General features: G+C 42.3%; 1 protein-coding gene across 2 annotated transcripts; it reads right to left on the minus strand.

Annotated features, from left to right (window-relative positions):
• Positions 1-6,027: 6,027 nt before the first annotated feature.
• On the minus strand, positions 6,028-19,297 carry CSTF1 (cleavage stimulation factor subunit 1). 2 transcript variants are annotated; one of them, XM_083357429.1, is made up of 6 exons: positions 18,804-19,297; positions 13,597-13,792; positions 12,216-12,493; positions 10,898-11,095; positions 9,669-10,059; positions 6,028-6,712 (listed from the first exon to the last, which is right to left on the minus strand). In XM_083357429.1, exons 1-6 carry the CDS (start codon positions 18,993-18,995, stop codon positions 6,453-6,455), a joined length of 1,515 nt encoding a protein of 504 aa, XP_083213555.1. In that variant the 5' UTR covers positions 18,996-19,297; the 3' UTR covers positions 6,028-6,452. The 2 variants fall into 2 exon arrangements, with proteins under 2 accessions (XP_083213555.1, XP_083213556.1); XM_083357430.1 differs by lacking the exon at positions 18,804-19,297 and adding an exon at positions 14,131-14,143.
• Positions 19,298-20,336: the final 1,039 nt, after the last annotated feature.

Below are 20,336 nucleotides of genomic sequence, written 5' to 3' on the forward strand. Positions count from 1 at the left end.
CACATCTCTTAACTCATGTTTCAAAGATTCCTGCTGTGAAAATCCCTCTGAATTTACCTTTGCAAGTGTGCCGAATCCAATATTTCTATCCATAGTTGTAAGAGATACCACTTCCTGAATCATCATCATTCATCAAAGCGGGACAGCTGAGTTTTGCAAGAAGGCTGAGGTCAGAAGTGTTTTGAAAAAAAGGATCTGAAATCATATCCTTCTACAGGCATCCCAGTCAGGGGAATTTGTATCTCTTTCAGCTAAGCTGAACACCATCAGTGCAAAACGATCAGAACAGAGGTGGAGTCCAATTTTAAAATGAGTTGAGCTCTCATGGCTGATTGCAGCTTTATTTCAAATAACCACACACAGGAAAAAAAACCTTTTTTGCTTTGCTTCATCTTCCTGTAGTTCCTATTTTAGACAACAAGTAGGAAGAACTATAAGGCTTGCTAACTGTAAACATATTGCAAGAGGCAACATGTTTGCTTTCCTACTGGGAATAATGCTTTTAAGAATCACCTGGATGAAATGTCTTTGATATTTCAGATCCAGCTCTGAAACTATCCAAAGCTGGATTAAGACTTGAAAGATTGAGTTTAAGATTTCACGCTTTAGATTTAAAGAGGGCTGTTGGAAGCAGGAGATTAGGATGTGTGTACAATGTAACACCATCCTCATGATTATGTCTACTCAGAGGGAAATCCTAGTGCAATTCAGTAGAATTGATTTTCTAGGAAACAAGGCGTCTCTCTTACCAAACTTGTTTTTATTTCAAAAATGCCTGGGGCACACTGCGAAACAAAACTTTCACGGAGTGCCTAAAACAAAGTAAAAAATTAAAAACATAAGATATAAACAATAACAAATAAAAGAAAGCTTTTTTCCCCCAAAAAACTTGCATGTAAAATATTAACATATATAAAGACCCAAAATGGTGAAAAGAACTTTTGTTCTGGAAAGACAATAAAGTCAGTGCCAGATATACCTTGCTTCAGATGTGGGGATAACCATTCAGGAAACCTCAGCAGTGGAAGCTATTTGGAGCATGTCTCCCAGATCTTTAGGAAATAAATAAATGAATAAATAAATAAATAAATAATAATAATAATAATAATAATAATAATAATAATAATAATAATAATAATAATAATTTGGAAAGGACCTTGGAGGTCATCTAGTCCAACCCCCTGCTCAGGCAGGAAACCCTATACCATTTCAGGAAAATGGCTGTCCAGTCTCTTCTTAAAAACTTCCAGTGTTGGAGCATTCACCACTTCTGGAGGCAGGTTGTTCCACTGGTTAATTGTTCTAACTGTCAGGAAGTTTCTCCTTAGTTCTAGGTTGCTTCTCTCCTGGACTAGTTTCCATCCGTTGCTTCTTGTCCTTGGCAGCTGCAGCACACTGCTGGCTCATATTGAAGTGATTGTGTACTAGGACTCCGAGATCCCTCTCACAGTTACTACTTTTGAGTAAAAATTTACAGTATTGAAAGAGACATTCCTTCATATTCTTTAGACCAAACTTTTTCACTTGTCAATTTGAAGACGTGTGGACTTCAACTTCCCCATGCTGGGTGGGGAATTCAGAGATGAAGTCAGACTTGACCGAGTTGAACATTGGGCCCTATCTAACAAAATGAAAATCGATGGTGAAAAAAGTAAGGTTCTACATTTAGGCAAAAAAAACCAAATGCATAGTTAAAGTACAGGAGATACCTGGCTCAATAGTAGTAACTAGAAAAATAGTAGTAAATAGAGGGATTTTGGAGTCCTAGCAGACAATCACTTCAATCTGAGCCAGCAGTATGCTGCAGCTGACAAAAAAGCCAACACAGTGCTAGGCTGCATTAACAGAGGGATAGAATCAAGATCACGTGAAGTACTAATACCACTTTACAATGCCTTGGTAAGGCCACACCTAGAATACTGCATCCAGTTTTGGTCACCACGATGTAAAAAAGATGTCGAGACTCTAGAAAGGGAACAGAGAAGAGCAACAAAGTTGATTGGGGGACTGGAGGGTAAAACATATAGGGAACGGTTGCTGGAATTGGGTATGTGTAGTTTAATGAAGAGAAGGGTGACAGCAGTGTTCCAATATCTCAGGGGCTGCCACAAAGAAGAGGGAGCCAAGCTATTCTCCAAAGCACCTGAAAGCAGGACAAGAAGCAACGGATGGAAACTAGTCAAGGAGAGAAGCAACCTAGAACTAAGGAGAAACTTCCTGACAGTTAGAAGAATTAACCAGTGGATCAACCTGCCTCCAGAGGTGGTGAATGCTCCAACACTGGAAATTTTTAAGAAGAGACTGGACAGCCATTTGTCCGAAATGGTATAAGGTTTCCTGCCTGAGCAGAGGGTTGGACTAGAAGACCTCCAAGGTCTCTTCCAACTCTGTTATTCTATTATTCTACTAAGTCCACAGGTTTTAAAAGTTTCCAAGTTTGAAAAAACTAAGCTTTAGATATTAAGCCTGAAGCTGTAAAACTGTAAAGGCAAAAAGTTCACCAAAGACCTAGTTCCAGTTAAAGAGCCTGTGGGTGGTATAATGCTTAAGGAGTTGGGCAAGGATGAGGGAGGTACAGAATGACAACTTATCTGGTCTGATAAACCATCTACTAATATCTCCTTTGGGTGTTTTTTTTTCCTGAACTGTGCTTCAATTCTGTGACATAGGAACTCAGCCGAATTACAACAGTCCACTTGCATGCCGTTTTCTCAATAAACATTGTAGTAAATTCACTAATCTCATCCGAACCTGCGAAGGGAGGGCAGCATGTGGCAATTGTTTCTGCATTACCCCCCCCACCCCAGACTACAAAGTCATCCTCTACCACCAAGCCAGTCTTACTGAGACAAGGCCAAGAGTGGATGATCAATCAAGAAGAGCTTCAAGCCAATTCCCACAGGCTCCATCAAATCTTTCCCCTTCTGGCCAGTTCCTCTTCAAATATTCTGTAAAGCTCACAGTTGTCCCGGGGCAGCTGATCCCTCTTCTCTCCTACACTTGGGCTTGAACGGTGGAAATGGAGGGTGTGATTGTGGATCACATTTGTTTAATTATTAATCGCATTGTTAACTTTCCCCACCCCTTTATCTCAATCTATGGTTTATTTTTCCTTAGGCTTCCCCCCCCCCTTCCTCTGCCTCCACATCTGCTGGGTACATGCTGAAAATAAGAATAAGCAGGTAAAATGAAAGCAAATCAGCTGCAGATGGTCCCCTCGTCATCTTTAATTTATACCCGACAGGGGCACTTAGAGCTGTCACCTAGAACTGTTCCTGGAACAAAGGGGGTTTAGAAATGGCTTCGGGGCCATGCATTTGTCTCTTCTGCTTCGCTTACTTTCTTGGTATTAAATGATTAAGCATTATTTCCTGGTGGTTACTCACTCTTAGGTGCCTAATCAGATTTTTGGGGACAGCCAGTTCCAGGCCCTGTGGCCCTTGAATAAAAGGTAAAAGGTAAAGGTAAAGGTTCCCCCGCACAGGTGTGCTAGTCATTTCCGACTCTAGGGGCCGGTGCTCATCTCCGTTTCAAAGCCGAAGAGCCAGCGCTTGTCCGAGGACGTCTCCGTGGTCATGTGGCCGGCATGACTAGACGCCAAAGGCGCACGGAACGCTGTTACCTTCCCACCGTAGTAGATGTCCCTAAATGGGCCTCAGTTTGGACACTATTGCCATTGCTCGGTCCCTTGCTTCAACTATGTCCAATTTAGAATGCTCTCCAGTGGGGGGAAAAAAGCATCTACAGGATTATTGCTTCTTCTTGTTGCAGTGTTTGTACATTAGCTTAATCCTGGTTTACTCAACATTTTTCCTGGTTTTCAGGAAATGATGAAATACAGGTAGTCCTTGACTTACAATCACAATTGAGTCCAACATTTCTGTCGTTAAATGAGTTTTGCCCCATTTTATGACCTTTCTTGCCACAGCTGTTAAGAGAATCACTGCAGTTTAGTAGCATGCTTGCTAAGTGAATCTGGGTTTCACATGACCGTAGGACACAGCAACGGTCGTAACTACAAACCAGTTGCCAAGCATCTGATGACATGATCATGGGGGATGCTGCAAAGGTGGTAACCATGAAAAATGGTCACAAGTCACATTTTTCAGTGCTGTTGCATCTTTGAATGGTCATTAAATGAACTGTTGTAAGTCGAGGACAACCTGCGTTTGAATAGCCCACTAAGCTAAAATATGGCTGGCTTGTGGTTCAAATTCATGTGAACAGAACCATCTGAAGGTAGACAACCTCCAACTCCCATTAGAACAAGACAGCAATCATTAATTGAACAGACTTCAACTCAACCCCGACAAGACTGAGTGGCTTTGCATACCTTCATCCCGGGTCTATTCGGATATTCCATCTCTTTCTATGGGGGGTGAACTATTCCCCCCCCCCCGTAGATAGGGCTCGCAACTTGGGAGTCCTCCTAGACTCACGGCTCACCTTGGAAGATCACATAGTGGCTGTGACTAGGGGGGATTTCGCCCAGGTTCGCCTGGTGCGCCAGTTGTGGCCTTATCTAAGCCGGGATGATTTATGCACGGTCACTCACGCGCTCGTGACCTCTCGTCTAGACTACTGCAACGCTCTCTACATGGGGCTTCCCTTGAGGACCACCCGGAGGCTCCAACTGGTATAGAATGCAGCCACGAGAGTTGTGTTGGGAGTCTCCCGATACTCCCATGTTACACCTCTGCTCCGTGAGCTGCATTGGTTGCCAGTTGTCTTCCGGGTGAGATTCAAGGTACTAGTAATGGTGTTTAAAGCCCTACATGGCAGGGGTCCGGAGTACCTTAGGGAACACCTGCTGCTGGCATCAACTTCCCTCCACCCTGTGCGTTCCCACAGAGAGGGCCTCCTCAGGGTGCCACCGGTCAGAGAATGTAGATTGGTGGCCCCCAGGGGGAGATCTTTCTCTGTGGGCGCCCCGGAGCTATGAAACCAGTTACCGGTTGAGCTCCAGACGGCGCCCGATCTTCGCTCCTTTCGCCGCGATCTAAAAACATACTTGTTCGAACAAGCCGGCCTGGCCTGATGGGGGATTGGTGGGGTTTTTATTGTATTTTATTGGGGTTTTACTATGTATTAATTGTTTTTTTTAGTGGGCATGTATTTAATCATTTTTTGACTTTTGTAATTCTGTGTTTTTTATTCTTGCCCTGTTCACCGCCCTGATTCCTTCGGGAGAAGGGCGGTATAGAAATATTAATAAATTAAATTAAATTAATGTGACAGTTCTAATCCCAAGTGTGAGAACTGTAACCCCAAGTATCCGTAGATCTGACAGTCCCTTCCTCTTTTTGAATTGTTTACACAACATTCAGCAGGCTTACTTCCTGTTAGAAATAAGTCTATTTTAATGCTTCTCAGGAATAAAATTACTTTTGTCAAGACCGTTTTAAAAGCAAGGCTTTGGGAAGTCGAGAGGAGTATTGGTGCAGCATCACTGCTCATTTTCAAATTTTCTATTTTGTACTAAGCCAACTATATAATTTAGCACCTTGTGAACTTAGCCATTGTGGTTTATAAAATGTTTATTGTTCAACTGTATTATTTGCAGCTTACTCAACTATGTCCTAAGGTACTCTTGAGCAAAATTTCATCCCATACAAACATTATTTCTCAGTTGACACAAGGAAAATTCCTTGACTCTAAATGTTCCTATGTGAAAATTCAGTCTGGAAAATAAACTATATTGGCTGAGTATTTAAGAGTATGTCTGAACAGCTGATCTGTAAATGGGGATGAGGATGAACTTACTTTAATACATTTTTAATAATCTGTATTATTTTTCCTAGCATATTATCCATTTCAAGTCGTACAACAGATTAAATTCCAATTTGCAGTTTGTCTGTTATGTATAGCTTAGTGATGAAATTTCACCTTCAAACCAAACTTAGTTCAGAGAAGGCACGTGATTAACCAAAACTTCTTAATGTATTTTGTAGTCATAACATGTGTTCCTTATTTGGGATTATGATGCAGAAACAGGAAATGGTTAATACTAAGAAAACAAAGACACACTGCTGTAAAAATCAGTTTTAATAAGAGAACTGTAGGCTAGCAGAGGTTAAATCATCTAAAGAAATAACAAAACATTAAAGTACAGTACAAAATTACAAGTCAGAACTAGGCAATTATTGTATATCCAAGGAAATCAAGAATATGAAATGTTTTGTTAAAAACATAAAATCAAAAGACCAATTTTAAGTAGTAAAAATGGGCAAACTTGTACACTTAAGAAAAAAGTTAAACCTTATGGGTTTTTTTAAAAAAAAATATATATAAAAAAAATATAAGACCCTAACTTTAAAAATACCCTTAAGGTATTGGGCTTGTTTCTTTCTTACAGGTGATTCATTTTCAAACTTAAATAAATCATAATAAAAACACTTATTTGTAAAAAGAAAATGGAATAAAATTGGCGCAAATGTTTCAGAACTGCTGTTTTAATCTGTGGTTGATCTTCGGTACCAAAATCGAGCTCTATAGTCATCACTGCAAGTCATAAACCCAGGATTTGTAGGCGAATGGACAATGCAGCGAACAATGCTGTTATGCCCCAAGGAAAGGAGGTTTCTTCGTTCTGCTGTTCGTGAATCCCAGCAGCAAAGGCTAATGGTTCTTTCATCTGGAAGGAGGACATAGTCTTCAGTGTGATTAAAAACAGCCTGTGTCCTATGAACCTGGCGTCCACTCAGGCCAGCTCCTGTAGGTTTAACAGCATATTGTATATAATTAATTATATGGCATTCACTCACATATTCCATCCTTTGCTGGGTAGATTCAATATTTTTAAGTATTAAAGCCCAACAATAAGAATGTCAAATCTCCTATCATGGGCAACATATTCATTAGTAAGGTCAGTAAGAATATTCACAGAAAAGAAAATCCTCAGCATTTCCCAAAGTCCAGACTAGTTCACATTGTTTAGTGTAGTGTATTTACTCCTCCAAATTCACAGGACTTGAAAATAGGACTTTATTTCTCATATGACCATCTCTGACTCCAGAAGCTTAAGAGAATCAGGCCTGGATGGTATCTGATTGGAAGACTTTACTAAATACTAAAGTCAGTGGTGGGATTCAGCCAGTTCGCACCACTTCGGCAGAACCAGTAGCTAATTTTGTTGTTGCCCAGGTCCAGAACAGACTTCCAGAAGCGGAATCCACGCAGAGAACCGGTTGTTCACATATTTGAATCCCACCACTGACTAAAGTTGTAGGCCAGACTGGGAGACTGACATAATAATCAAGAAAGCAATGGTAAGCAACTTATCTATTGCTGCCATGAAAACTACCTTGACATATCAAATGAAGTTATCAGCAGTCAAGCTCAACTTACCTTTCAAACTTTCTCCTGAGTGTAAAAGGATGTGAATTTCCTCTACTATAATCATTTATCACAAACAATGAAGAACTGCTATAATTTCAAGCCAGCTATTATTTCAAGAGTAGAATGAAGCTCGGCCATTGAAGGTATAGCTTAACTCCCCAAAGATTAATATAAGGGTGTAAGAAAGATAACATATTGACTTAGTTTTTTTTAATAATAGCCAGAATCTGGGTTTTCTTTTTACTAATTAAGGAAATTGGTATTGTTAAGGAAAGACTATATGCTATCTTTCATCTATATCTGATTTTTAAAAAAGAAAAGAAAAAGAAAAAAAATAGATTGCTATGGTTATTTGTAAAATAAAACACCTGTGAAATCCATGAATATATATAATATGAGATGGGAAAGAGAGAGAGCAGTATATATTCCCCAAACGTACAATACTAATGCCTACAAATACTTTTTAAGGATTGGGGGGACAGTGGTTTCCACTCAATTCATGCCAATGTGTACTGTGGTGGCCTTAGACCCAGTTTAGCCCTAGTGAGAGTGGATTTAGAATGGGGTTTTGTTATGCATAGTTTTGTTATGCATCTTGTGTTAGGCAGCTGGTTTTTCTGCATCAGTTGTAATTACAGCATGTGTGGTAATGAAAGTTCTCCAAGTTTATTTGTTAAAGAAGTACAATACACACAGCAATTCAGCACGTTAAGTTTTGGCTGCACCCTGCTGGCTTGATATATTATAAACTGAAACATGAAACAGGATCATTTTAGAAGATGGATCTGTTTAAATGTTTTGTGATTACTCTTTTAGGAGTTTTACACTGTTTAAAAATATTTCACACTGAAGGTGAAGGGGGAAACAAAACACGGAGAGAAATGCCAAGTTTACATTTTGTGCTGCATTTGATGACAGACTCTATGAAGAAGCAACCTCATTTTAATACCAAGTATTACTTGAAACACATGTGTTAATGCAGGACCCTGCTCAGGAATTTCTCTTAAAAACATCTCTTATCTACAGAAATAGCAATTCAGAAGTACAAAGTATGCTCCTAGCAGGTAGCAAATTATACTCTGATTTTTCCTAATCTCCTAATTAAGTTATGATTTACTTAATTATTGTACATATACATATATGTACATATATCCGGGTGAGATTCAAGGTGCTGGTGATGACCTATAAAGCTCTAAATGGCTTGGGTCTGGATTATTTGAGGGAACACCTGCTGCCGGCATCAACTTCCCATTGTCTTGTGCGCTCCAGCAGGGAGGGCCTTCTTAGGGTACCACCGGTGAAGGACTGCTGACGGGTGACTCCCAGAGAGAGGGCCTTCTCTGTGGGTGCGCCTGCCCTTTGGAACCAACTTCCTATGGAACTTAGGACTGCCCCCGACCTCCGTTCGTTCCGCCGGGACCTTAAAACTTGGCTCTTTGAGCTGTCTGGCCTAGACTGAGGGGTTTTTAATTGGGTTTTAAAGTTTTAATTTTTGGGCTTAAATTTAATTACTTGTTTTAAATTTATTTTAACTTTTGTATTGTATGGTTTTAATTGCCCTGTAAACCGCCCTGAGTCCTACGGGAATAGGGCAGTATAGAAGTCAAAATTTCAAGGTTGACTCAGCCTTCCATCCTTCTGAGGTAGGTAAAATGAGGACCCAGATTGTTGGGGGCAATAAGCTGACTTTGTAATAATGCCGCTTGGGGCCCCTCGAAAGCCCTAATAAGCAGGCATATACATAGAATGAAGGCTATTGCTAAGCACATTGATTTGTGCTTCTTAGATTGTAAGCCGCCCTGAGTCTTCAGAGAAGGGCGGGATATAAATGGAATAAATACACACACACACACACACACACACACACACACACACACACACACACCAGTACTAATTCACACAATTATAGAACAGGAAAACTGTATGAAGTCAGTTATAAAATACTTTTTAGACTTTAGGTCATTCAGTTACTTAGGATAAACAAAGAAAATACATACTTTCTTCTGAGGTAAAACAAAGTGTTCCAGATTCACAGAGTAATTTACACCAGGAGTGTCAGATGCATCACGCACAGGCAACACTCACCCCGGCTCCGCAAAGGCAAAAACCGTCGCGATATGTCACATGATGTGATCAAATTTGATACCCGTGACTTACACTTATCAGGCAAGTGAAAAACTGTGATTACCTAACAGGTTTTGTATTGTGCATTGCTGAAATCCATGTATGCCCATGAATACACGTAGCTTAACGCAACTACCTACAGGATTCACTACAAAAGCCAAAGCAGAGAAAGTCAGATTATATTGTTCAGATTAGTTTTCACCCACCTGTATATTTGACTAGTGTCCTTCCTGTGGATATCTCCCACAGTTTAGCCACAGAATCCTTTCCACTTGAGAGTATGTACTTGGAGTTCTTAGAGAAAATGGCAGAACAGACTTCAGCGCCATCATGTGCCTTCTCAAAAGTGGTGATACAACGATTTGAAACTCCATCCCACAATTTGATGCATCCATCTTTGCTGCCTGTTACATACATGTTAGCACTTGCATTGTAATTAACTGAGCATATAGCATCTGTATGTTGATCTTGAGGATTGCAAGATACAAAGCACTGGAAAGTATTAACATCATAGAGCCGTAGGGTAGGATGCTGTGTCCCAACAAGTATGAAATCCCCAGAAGGATGGAAAGATATAGAGCGCAGCATTTCTGCTTCCTGTTTAATTGGAAATCAAACAATTAGCATTAGAGTGTACTATCCTGTAACTGTAACGTATCTAGATATCAACCACTATTTGGTTGTTTTTTTTAAATCCCATTTATATCCCGCCCTTCTCCGAAGACTCAGGGTGGCTTACAATCTAAGAAGCACAAATCAACGTGCTTAGCAATAGCCTTCATTCTATGTATATGCCTGCTTATTAGGGCTTTCGCCCCCCCCCCCCAGCGGCATTTTTACAAAGTCAGCTTATTGCCCCCAACAATCTGGGTCCTCATTTTATATCAAATATAAAATGAATTCATATCCAGAGGACATTGCTATCTGAACAAGTCAGGCAAAATATAAGACAGAGTGTGAACAAGTACAAGTATACATTTGATAAGAGATTTGGGGGGGGGGGAAGGAGGGAGAGAAACTTATTTTTCTTCCCTAAAAATGCACGACTATTATTTTTTTAAAAAAATGTAAGATTTTAAATAAAAGGGTATGATTATAGAAAACACACATTTTCCCACCAGGCAGCTTGGGATGATAATGATGAGCTTTCAATAGAAAAAAAAAGTTTGAGAGAAAAACATTTAATACAGTCTTTGCCAACTGTCTCATTGTTTTGTACTCATTCATTTTCAATGTTCCAAGTATTTAAAATAAACGACAGAGAAAAAGAACTTACTATGCTTGACCCATAATTTAAGAACTGAAAAACTGTCTGAAAAGCTACATCAAGTATGATTTAAATCCTTCTACCTAAAAGTTATATTCAGTAACACCAGCAAGACAAATCTTTTCTTCTGATGATATTTCTTAGAAATGTGTGATAAGAGAACCTGACCTGAATATATTTGAAAGCTCTCTTGGCAGATGGTTTTGAATAGTCAAATAATTTCAGAGTGTAGTCTCTTGATCCAGATGCAAGGATTTGTTCATTTGGATGAAAAGCTAAACAGGTGACCTCATCTACATGATCGTAAAGAGTCCTAATAACTGGATGGTTCTCCATGTTCTGCTGAGCTGTTTCATTCATCATAACCTGTAAAAATTAAAAGTACAGCATTTAAATATATATAAAATAAAAATACATGTAAATACACAGCTAATTTCCTTTGCAGAGTTTAAAGAACAAACAACACAGTGGATCACCACCTTTTCACAACTGTTAATTCTTTTTCAGACAGACCCTATTATTTAAAGTAAGCTAATACAAACCCGTTGAGAGAAAAAAAATTGAAATATACAAACTCTCACATGGCAGATTGTGGCCATGCAAGCATTTTTCAAAATCTTGGCAGCCCACTTGGCTTATATGGTAAATAGTATAAAATATGATTATTTTGCATGTTCAGAAATGTGCTTTGTCTAGAACGTTTTTCAATAGTACACATAGATTTTTTTTCCTAAAGAAATTATTTTGGGCAAAATTTTCTGCTATTCCCAGAGCATAAGCCATAATATTTATCAAATTAATCACGGCTCATCCATTCTTTTTTGAAAGTGTTATTGAAGCATTTTACTATTGCCTTCTTCCAGAGTACCTTTCAATTTTCCAGTCAAGCCAACATTCCTGGAATTTCCAGATCTAAATACCATGAAGGCCAATCCTGCTTCGATTCTGAAATCAGCCAAGAAACCATTAGATGCTACCATTTGTATAAGTTCAGAGCATATTTTTAACTAATTTGAAAACCAGTTTTGTAGATAAAAAAATCTCCAAAAAAATTTGTACAAAGAATTTTCTGTGAAGAACAAAATTGGATGGCAGTAAGGTAAAATGAACATGAGAATGGATAGGGAAAAATAAGAAATAAAGCTCTGTTTAGACATTACAAAAAGGATTTAAATTCAGAAAATGAACAACAAACGGGAGCTTAATCCTTCCCACATCCCCAGCAAAAGTGAATATCCAAAGACCATCCACAACCACATCTGCAATTATTTGTACTTCCTGCTATAGTTTTTCTATAAACTTATAGACCTTCATTGAAATCTAAGGAAAATATATGTATTTTTAAATTTTTAAATAACTAGAGCCTGAATTCTGAAGGTTGCCGAACAGTCTTTCCATGTAGCATTCAGTATCTCTTTATGAGAACAGCTGATGATCTAAAAAGAGCTGAAGCAACAATATGGACTCATATTACTTCAATATTTACCTCAATGGGCATAGCACTTTTTGCTAACATTCTTTCGGTATCAAGTATTTTTATTGATGCATCAGCTGATCCTGTAGCAATTAACTGTCCATCTCTGCTATATGTAGCTACACGACATGGTCCTTTGTGAGATGTGACATAACATGTCTCATATTCAGATGCTTCTGGGGACATAGTCTGTACATCTGCATCAAACTCCAAGTCAATTCCTGTTCCAGGAGCTACTGTATCAGAGCGTCCAATTGCATACTGAACTGCACTATCATCATTTTCCATTCCTGGAAGAGAGAATTTTATTTTTAAATATAAACCAAAGTTGATTCAATAATGTACCACGTGGCTGTACAAGAAGCAAATGCAATTTTAGACTGCATCAAAATAACTGTAATTACAAATTACAGGAAGCTTATAAAATGTATAGTAAGTGTAAAGTTAATGCATAGAATTTTAATATCTATAGATAAGCTGAACAGAGAATGCTTATCAAATAAAAATGATTATTTCTTCTAGCACTGATTTGATTCAAACATAAAACTAAGTACTGTATTGCTTTAGAATATATGAGCACAACTTGCTTTGTGTGCTCTTTCCTTCCCACAATTCAATTACTTCCTTCTCTTTATTGTGTAAATCATAGTACATCATTCATTTCCATGCAAATCAAAATTTTAAACCAACAAAAAAAAGTCTGGGAATCTGCAAAACAGTAGGAAAAAGGAAGGTAAAGGAGGGACCTTTATAGTGATACCAATGTATAGTCTGACATTACAGCTAGACTGGCAACCATTTAAAGTCAGAAGGCTAGAAATACTTCAGAAAAAGTTCTAAAAGTCAATTAGAATGACATCATTACTGGACAATGGGCTGGAATATTGCTCAACATTGTTTTAGAAGACAGAACCAAAGTCTGGTGGCCTGAGTGACAGTCTCTTGCTTAAATTAATAGTGGGTTTTATGATTCCTAGCTGCTATGGGTTTTCACTTTTTGCATTGCTTTTGGTTTATCTATTTTATTGTAAGCTGTCCAGAATCACATGAGATGGTTGGTTCAATCGATCAATCAATCAATGAATCAATCAAATAAGCAAGCTAGTGGTGCAGAGATTTAGATTCATGTGAATTCAAAGTGTATATGTAGAACCATTGGGAAGTATCTTAAGTAGCTGCATCTTTTTCTGGACTTTTATAGTTGTCACCTACAGCCGAATTACATTTTGCCCTTTGATTCCGAATCTCTACACAGCTATATTTAATTAATGGTATGTGGGAGAGGTCATATTAAAATAATGGTTTTAGTGTGGAAAGAACTATAATCAAGTTTAGTATCACATAAAATATTACTGTAACACCTTATTTTTTGTTTACTGATGTTTCAACTTACCTAGTTTAATAAGATGCAACAGTTGTTCAGAGGGTGCACAGACAGACTGTGGCTTTACTTCATTTATCAGACCATTAGCAATATTGATATATCCATCATATAACAGCTGACTAATAATAAGCCTGTAAAGTTGTTGCCGGTCTTTAAGGCTTACTTTTGGCCTATACATTGTGAACAAGGGTTGCCTTCCAGGTATCTAAAACAAAAATAATATTGTTTTCATGTATGACAATTTTTTTTTAAAAAAAATGTACTTTTCTGTTTTTCAGAAAAAAATCCCCAAACAGAATGATAAAATACTGGTGACAAATGAACTAGGTGACAAAAAAACCCATAATATCAGAAAAAATATTTTTATATGAACAAGTCCCAGTATAAAATATATGGGTAGTAGATAGTGACAGAATATTAGGAAGGAGTAAGAAAGACTGATTTTTCTAACCATAGAGAAGGCAAGACTGAAACCACAGAGAAACTACTCCCACCTTTTACCCCACATTTCCCCAGATGATTTAAGCAGGGAATTTCACCTACTGTAGGAAATGTAGTAGGCCTTTAGACAACCTTAAAGGTAAAGGTTCCCCCGCACATGTGTGCAAGTCGTTTCCGACTCTAGGGGCCGGTGCTCATCTCCGTTTCAAAGCCGAAGAGCCAGCGCTTGTCCGAGGACGTCTCCGTGGTCATGTGGCCGGCATGACTAGACGCCAAAGGCGCACGGAACGCTGTTACCTTCCCACCGTAGTGGTCCCTATTTTTCTACTTGCATTTTTACGTGCTTTCGAACTGCTAGGTTGTCAGAAGCTGGGATGAGTAACAGGCGCTCACTCTGTTACGCGGCACTCGGGATTCGACCCGCCAAACTGCCGACCTTCTGACCGACAAGCTCAGCGTCCTAACCCACTGAGCCACCTGCAAGCTATTTGCACTCAAGTCTAATAATAAACTGCTATTTGGTGTGCTGTGCTATTGCCTGAATAGAAAGGCTGCAGAGTTTTCATGAACTGTACAGGTAGTTCTTGACTTACGATCACAAATGAGCCCCAAATTTCTGTTGTTAAGTGAGGCATTTGTTAAGTGAGTTTCACACCATTTTAAGACCTTTCTTGCCATAGTCGTGTTGGAAGAAAAATCTTCATCATGGTTCCATCCAAGCCGGGGATAAACAACAGAGACTGCTTTAGGAAGAAGGTTAGAGTTTATTACAGAGGAAAGCCAGACAGAAAGATGGATCCAGCAGAAAAGGAGGGCTGACCACATGTAAGGGGTAGGTTTTTATACCCTCTGGATCCTTTTGTTTAGAGTTGCTTCCTGTTCCTGTTTGAGGCTATTTCCTGTGTCATGAACTTTTGGCCTGCGTCTGAGTGTGCCCTTCTGGCATTCTGATGGTGATGGGTTAATCCTATTATGTCCAAAGGTCATGTCCTGCTTCTCTGGGGCTGGGGTATGTAGATTTTAGGTGTCTTTGTCTTCTTAATGTTCTAGCCCTGTGGTGGCGAATCTATGACACGTGTTCCACAGGTGGCACGCAGAGCCCTCTCTGTGGGCACTGTTCTGAACCAGCCTGCTACCGGCCTTGCAATAAGGCAAACCCCTGTTCAAACAGTAGAGACTGGAGAGCGTCTGAGGCTGAAAAGCGTCTGCCAAGATTTATTACTCAAACAACAGAACAAGAAACAAAAACACTGGAACTTGAATCCTCAAACGGAAGGGTTGCTTTCAGCAACCAGCCCTTCCCCAAACACTCCTTTTATTTAGAGTTCAGGGCGTGGTCTCCCTGTGCCTCCTCCCGAGGAGTCCCACAGCCTTTCTCTGCTTGGTCCTGCTCGACTGCCTCCTGCGTCGGGCGTCCTTGAACAGGGCCAGCTGTGGGTCATCATCCTCCGCACTATCGGGCTCACGCAGCTGAGAAGAGGGCCCCGGCTGGGGGCTCTGCGAAGCCTCCAAGCCGTCATCAGCTAGTTCGTCTTCCACACCCTCCTCCTCCCCCTCATCTGAGTCATCCGAGACATCTGAGCCGGCTGCCGGACCCACAGGCTGGCCCTGAGTCACAACAGGCACGTATGCCGTCGCCCCAGTCCTAGGCCTTCAGCTGGGTTTTATAAAACCTTTTTGCTTTAGGCCTCCACTGCCGTGTAAAAAAAAAGGTTCAATCAATCAATCAATTTCAACTTTTCATGGAAAAAAAAAAATCTCGCAAAGTTGGAATTGATTGAACTTTTTAGTCCCACCCAGTCTGCCATTACCACCGCAGCCACACCCACCCAATGGGCCACGCCCACCCAATTGGCCACACCCAACCCAATGGGCCACGCCCACCTGGCACCTGATGATACATAAGTGGGTTTTGGGTTGCAGTTTGGGCACTCGGTCTCTAAAAGGTTCGCCATCACTGTTCTAGCTACAACCTTCCTGAAGGTTTACATTTCCATTTCTGCTTAGGGCACGGGTCGGCAACCCGCGGCTCCGGAGCCGCATGCGGCTCTTTAAGCCATCTGCTGCGGCTCCCTGTCCTGCTCTGCCATTCTGGAAAAAAAGTGGGAGTAAAAAAGTCCCATTGAGAGAATGGGGTGGCAGAGGTTTGGGGAGCTGCGTGAGCAGCTCTCCAAACCTCCACCACCCCGTTTGGAGAGCTGTTGCCTTGTCAAACATGGACGAAGGCATCAGCTCTCCAAACGGGCGGCGGTGGTTTGGAGAGCTGCGCGCGCAGCTCTCCAAACCTCCACCGCCCTGTTTGCAAAACTGTTGCCTTCGTCCATGTTTGACGAAGGCATCAGCTCTCCAAACGGGGCGGTGGAGGTTTGGAGAGCGGCGGGTTGGAGAGCTGCACGCGCAGCTCTCCAAACCTCCACTGCCCTGTTTGGAGAGCTGCTGCCTTCGTCCATGTTTGACAAGGCAGCAGCTCTCCAAACAGGCGGCGACGGTTTGGAGAGCTGTGTGCGCAGCTCCACCGCCACCTCTGCAAGCCTCCACCGAGAGAATGGGGCGGTGGAGCACTCCGCCGAGAAAATGGGGCGGTGGAGGCTTGCCGCCCATTCTCTCGGCAGAGACTTCTTTAGGGAGATCCAGCTTCTGCCGCGCCGCACCGAGAGAACAGCGCTCCACTGAGAGAATGGGGCGGTGGAGGCTTGCCGCCCATTCTCTCGGCGGTGACTTCTTTTGGGGGATCCAGCCTCTGCCGCGCCGAGAACAGCAAGCCGCCCCATTCTCTCGGCGGAGCGCTCCACCGCCCCATTCTCGGCAGCTTGCCACCCCAAAAGAAGTCTCCACCAAGACGAGAGAACGGGGCGGCAAGCCGCCAAGAGAATAGGGCGGTGGAGCGCTCCGCCGAGAGAATGGGGCGGCTTGCTGTTCTCTCGGTGCGTTGCGGCAGAAGCTGGATCCCCCGAAAGAAGTCTCTGCTGAGAGAATGGGCGGCAAGCTTCCACCGCTCCATTCTCTCGTTTTGGCAGAGACTTCTTTCGGGGGATCCAGCCTCTGTCGCCCACTTCTCTCAGCTGGGCTCTGCCGAGACGAGACAATGGGATGGCAAGCCGCCGAGAGAATGGGGCGGTGGAGTGCTCCGCCGAGAGAATGGGGCGGTGGAGTGCTCCGCTGAGAGAATGGGGCGGTGGAGGCTTGCCGCCCATTCTCTTGGCGGAGACTTGCAGAGCTGCTACCTTCGGCTGCTTTTCTTTCAGGGCATCCAGCTGTTGAGAGAAGGGGGTGGCAGAGACTGGATCCCCCGAAAGAAAAGTAGCCGAAAGCAAGCTGAAACAGAGAGGGGACTGCAAGAAGGGCGAGATCAGCGCAGGCTGAGAAACGCTGATCTCGTGTTCCTGGCAATCTCCCTCAATTTCCACTTGTGAAGTTCGGGGCTTTCCTTACAGAGTTGCCAGAGCTCCCGGGAGGACGCATACAACCGCTGATCAGCCTCTTGTTTTGCGCATGCGTGCACATGCGCACTATTTTTTGCGGCTCCCAGTTTTTTGTTTTGTGAAGGAACCGGTTCTGAGTGGCTCTTTCACTGTTTCAGCTTGCCGACCCCTGGCTTAGGGGAAGGAGACCTGGGACTATTAAGAAATCTGGGCATGCTTTCCTGGTTCTTCAATATTTTTTTAGGAAACATTTTTCTGTCCTTTTTAATATTTCCTTCTCTGGGGAGCTGACTTCCCACAGTTGTTAAGCAAATCGCCAGTTGATAAGTTAGTAACATGGTTAAGTGAACCTGGCTTCCCCATTCATTTTGCTTGTTAAAAGGTTGTAAAAGGTGTTCACATGACCTTAGGACACAGCAACCCTCATAGGTCTGAGTCAGTTGCCAAGCCTCTGAATTTTGATCACATGATCACGGGGAATGTTACAAGGGTCGCAAGGGTGGGAAAACGGTCGCCAATCGCTTTTTTCCCAGTTGTAACTTTGAACGGGTCACTAAACGAACTGTTCGCAAGTCGCGGACTACCTATATACCTTAGGTCTCCTTCAACCAACTGTACAGCAATTAAATCCTGGCCTAGATAAGTAATACACAGCAAAGGGTGGATGCAGTTCCCTTTAGGAGGGATTGGAGATCTTTAAATCAAAACCTTTTTCCATGTTTCAGGGTGCCACCGGTCAGAGAATGTCGGCTGGTGACCCCCAGGGGGAGAGCATTCTCGGTGGGTGCGCCAATCCTTTGGAACCGCTTACCAGCTGAAATCCGGATGGCCCCCGACCTTCGCTCCTTCCGGCGCGATCTAAAAACTTATCTATTCCAACAAGCCGGCCTGGCCTGATGGATTTGGGTTTTAATTTTTTCCCCCCACTATATTACTTTATTGTATTCTTCTTTATTGCTCTGTACACCGCCCTGAGTCCTCCGGGAGAAGGGCGGTATATAAAACAAACAAATAAATAAATAAATAAATGTTTGTCATTGTAGGCCAGGGGTTTTCAAACCTGGCCCTCTTATGACTTGTGGACTTCAACTCCCAGAATTCCTCAGCCAGCCTGGCTGGCTGAGGAATTCTGGGAGTTGAAGTCCACAAGTCATAAGAGGGCCAAGGTTTGAAGGGCCAAGGTCTTAGAATCTCCCCACGATTGGAGTAACCAACTACACGTCGCCAAGGCCTTTATCCCTACGGGGATAGGTCGAGAAGCTTGTCCGTCGCAGGAAAGGCACCGCCTTCTCCCGCCTTCCATGTGGGAGAAGCGACTGGCCGAGGCGGGAAACCACCGGACCCGACACTTACGAGCCCGTCCTTCGTCCGCGATCGATCTCCGCTCAGGAGGGCTGCTGGGGGCCCGACGGCGTCAAGGGGCGACTGGCCGGGCAGGTGAAGCGGAGCGGGCGGCGGCGGTTGTGGCGGCGGCGGCGGCGGCAGCAGCAGTCTGGCCCGTGGACCGCTCCGTCGAACAGGCTGCTGCATCGAGCCTCCACACATCGATTGAAGCCGCGGCTGGCGAGAAGGGAAAGCTAATCAATCCAACGAAGGAGCGAGCCAGAGATTGCCCTGCGTAAAATGCGCAAGGTCGGATTCTTGAAATCAAAGAGCCCGGATGAACTTGGATTTTTCTGACCGTAGCTGAAACCGAGCCCGGGAATCCCAAGAAGGAGAAAGGAGCAAAGGGGACGAGGGCTTCCGAGTAGCCTGTCAAAACTGATACCCTCCGCTTTGCTTTTTTTTTTTTAAAAAAAAAAGGGCAACTTTTTAGTTTAACTCAGGGGTAGGCAACCTCGGCTCTTTTATGACTCATGGACTTCAACTCCCAGAATTCCTGAGCCAGCCAAGCTGGCTCAGGAATTCTGGGAGTTGAAGTCCATGAGTCATAAAAGAGCCGAGGTTGCCTTCAAACCCCTGGTTTAACTTCAGGGACTGTAATTTAATCATAGTTTTAACGGATTTTAATTTGTATGTTATGCATTTTAATTTTCCCTGTAAACCGCCCTGAGTCCGACGGGAATAGGGCGGTATATAAATTTAAATAATAAAATAAATAAATAAATAAATAAACTGGGCCCGTGATGAGAGCCGTTGGAACTGGCAGAAACTTGATGTTCCGCATCGCTCCCTCCCACCTGGAGAACCCACAAATCTTGCCACCAAAAAAAAAAAAAAAAAAAACAAAGCAATGCCCTTAATAAAATGTTGAGGAGCAGTATCCAAAAGACGAAAAAAAAAAAAGTTGGATCCACGATTTTTACCTGGATTCAGTTCAGGGCACACGTCTGCACAACCAGTCAGCCATGTTTTTAATATTTTATCATTGGGGCTTTAATTTAATTTTTTTAACATTTGTATTATTGTCCTAGAGGAGATCAACCCTGACTGTTGTTTAGAAGGCCAGATCCTGAAGCTAAAACTCAAATACTTTGGTCACCTAATGAAAAGGAAGGACTCACTGGAGAAGAGCCTAATGCTGGGAAAGATTGAGGGCAAGAGAAGAAGGGGACGACGGAGAATGAGGTGGCTGGATGGAGTCACTGAAGCAATAGGCGTGAGCTTAAATGGACTCCAGAAGATGGTAGAGGACAGGAAGGCCTGGAGGAACGTTGTCCATGGGGTCGCGATGGGTCCGACACGACTTCGCAGCTAACAACAACAATTATTGTCTTTTATTGTTGTTAGCCGCCCTGAGTCCTTCAGGAGATAGGGCGGCATATAAGTCCCAAAAATAAACAAACAAACAAATAAATAAATAAATTACAAACACAAGTTCAAAACTTTTGGCACCACGGGTCCAAATTGTCAGGGTTTGAGGTGGGCTTCATGTAAAAAATCAAA

The sequence above is a fragment of the Vipera ursinii genome (assembly GCF_947247035.1).
Source record: "Vipera ursinii genome assembly, chromosome: 3".
Taxonomy (NCBI): domain Eukaryota; kingdom Metazoa; phylum Chordata; class Lepidosauria; order Squamata; family Viperidae; genus Vipera; species Vipera ursinii.

Excerpts from the sequence above, each read along its gene's own strand:
- CSTF1 (XM_083357429.1), bottom strand. The coding sequence starts at position 18,995 with ATGTGTGGAGGCTCGATGCAGCAGCCTGTTCGACGGAGCGGTCCACGG. Across the intron at positions 13,793-18,803 it reads CGCGGACGAAGGACGGGCTC|ATACCTGGAAGGCAACCCTT; the intron begins GTAAGTGTCGGG and ends TTTTTGTTTTAG. Across the intron at positions 11,096-12,215 it reads AAAGTGCTATGCCCATTGAG|GTTATGATGAATGAAACAGC; the intron begins GTAAATATTGAA and ends TAATTTTTACAG.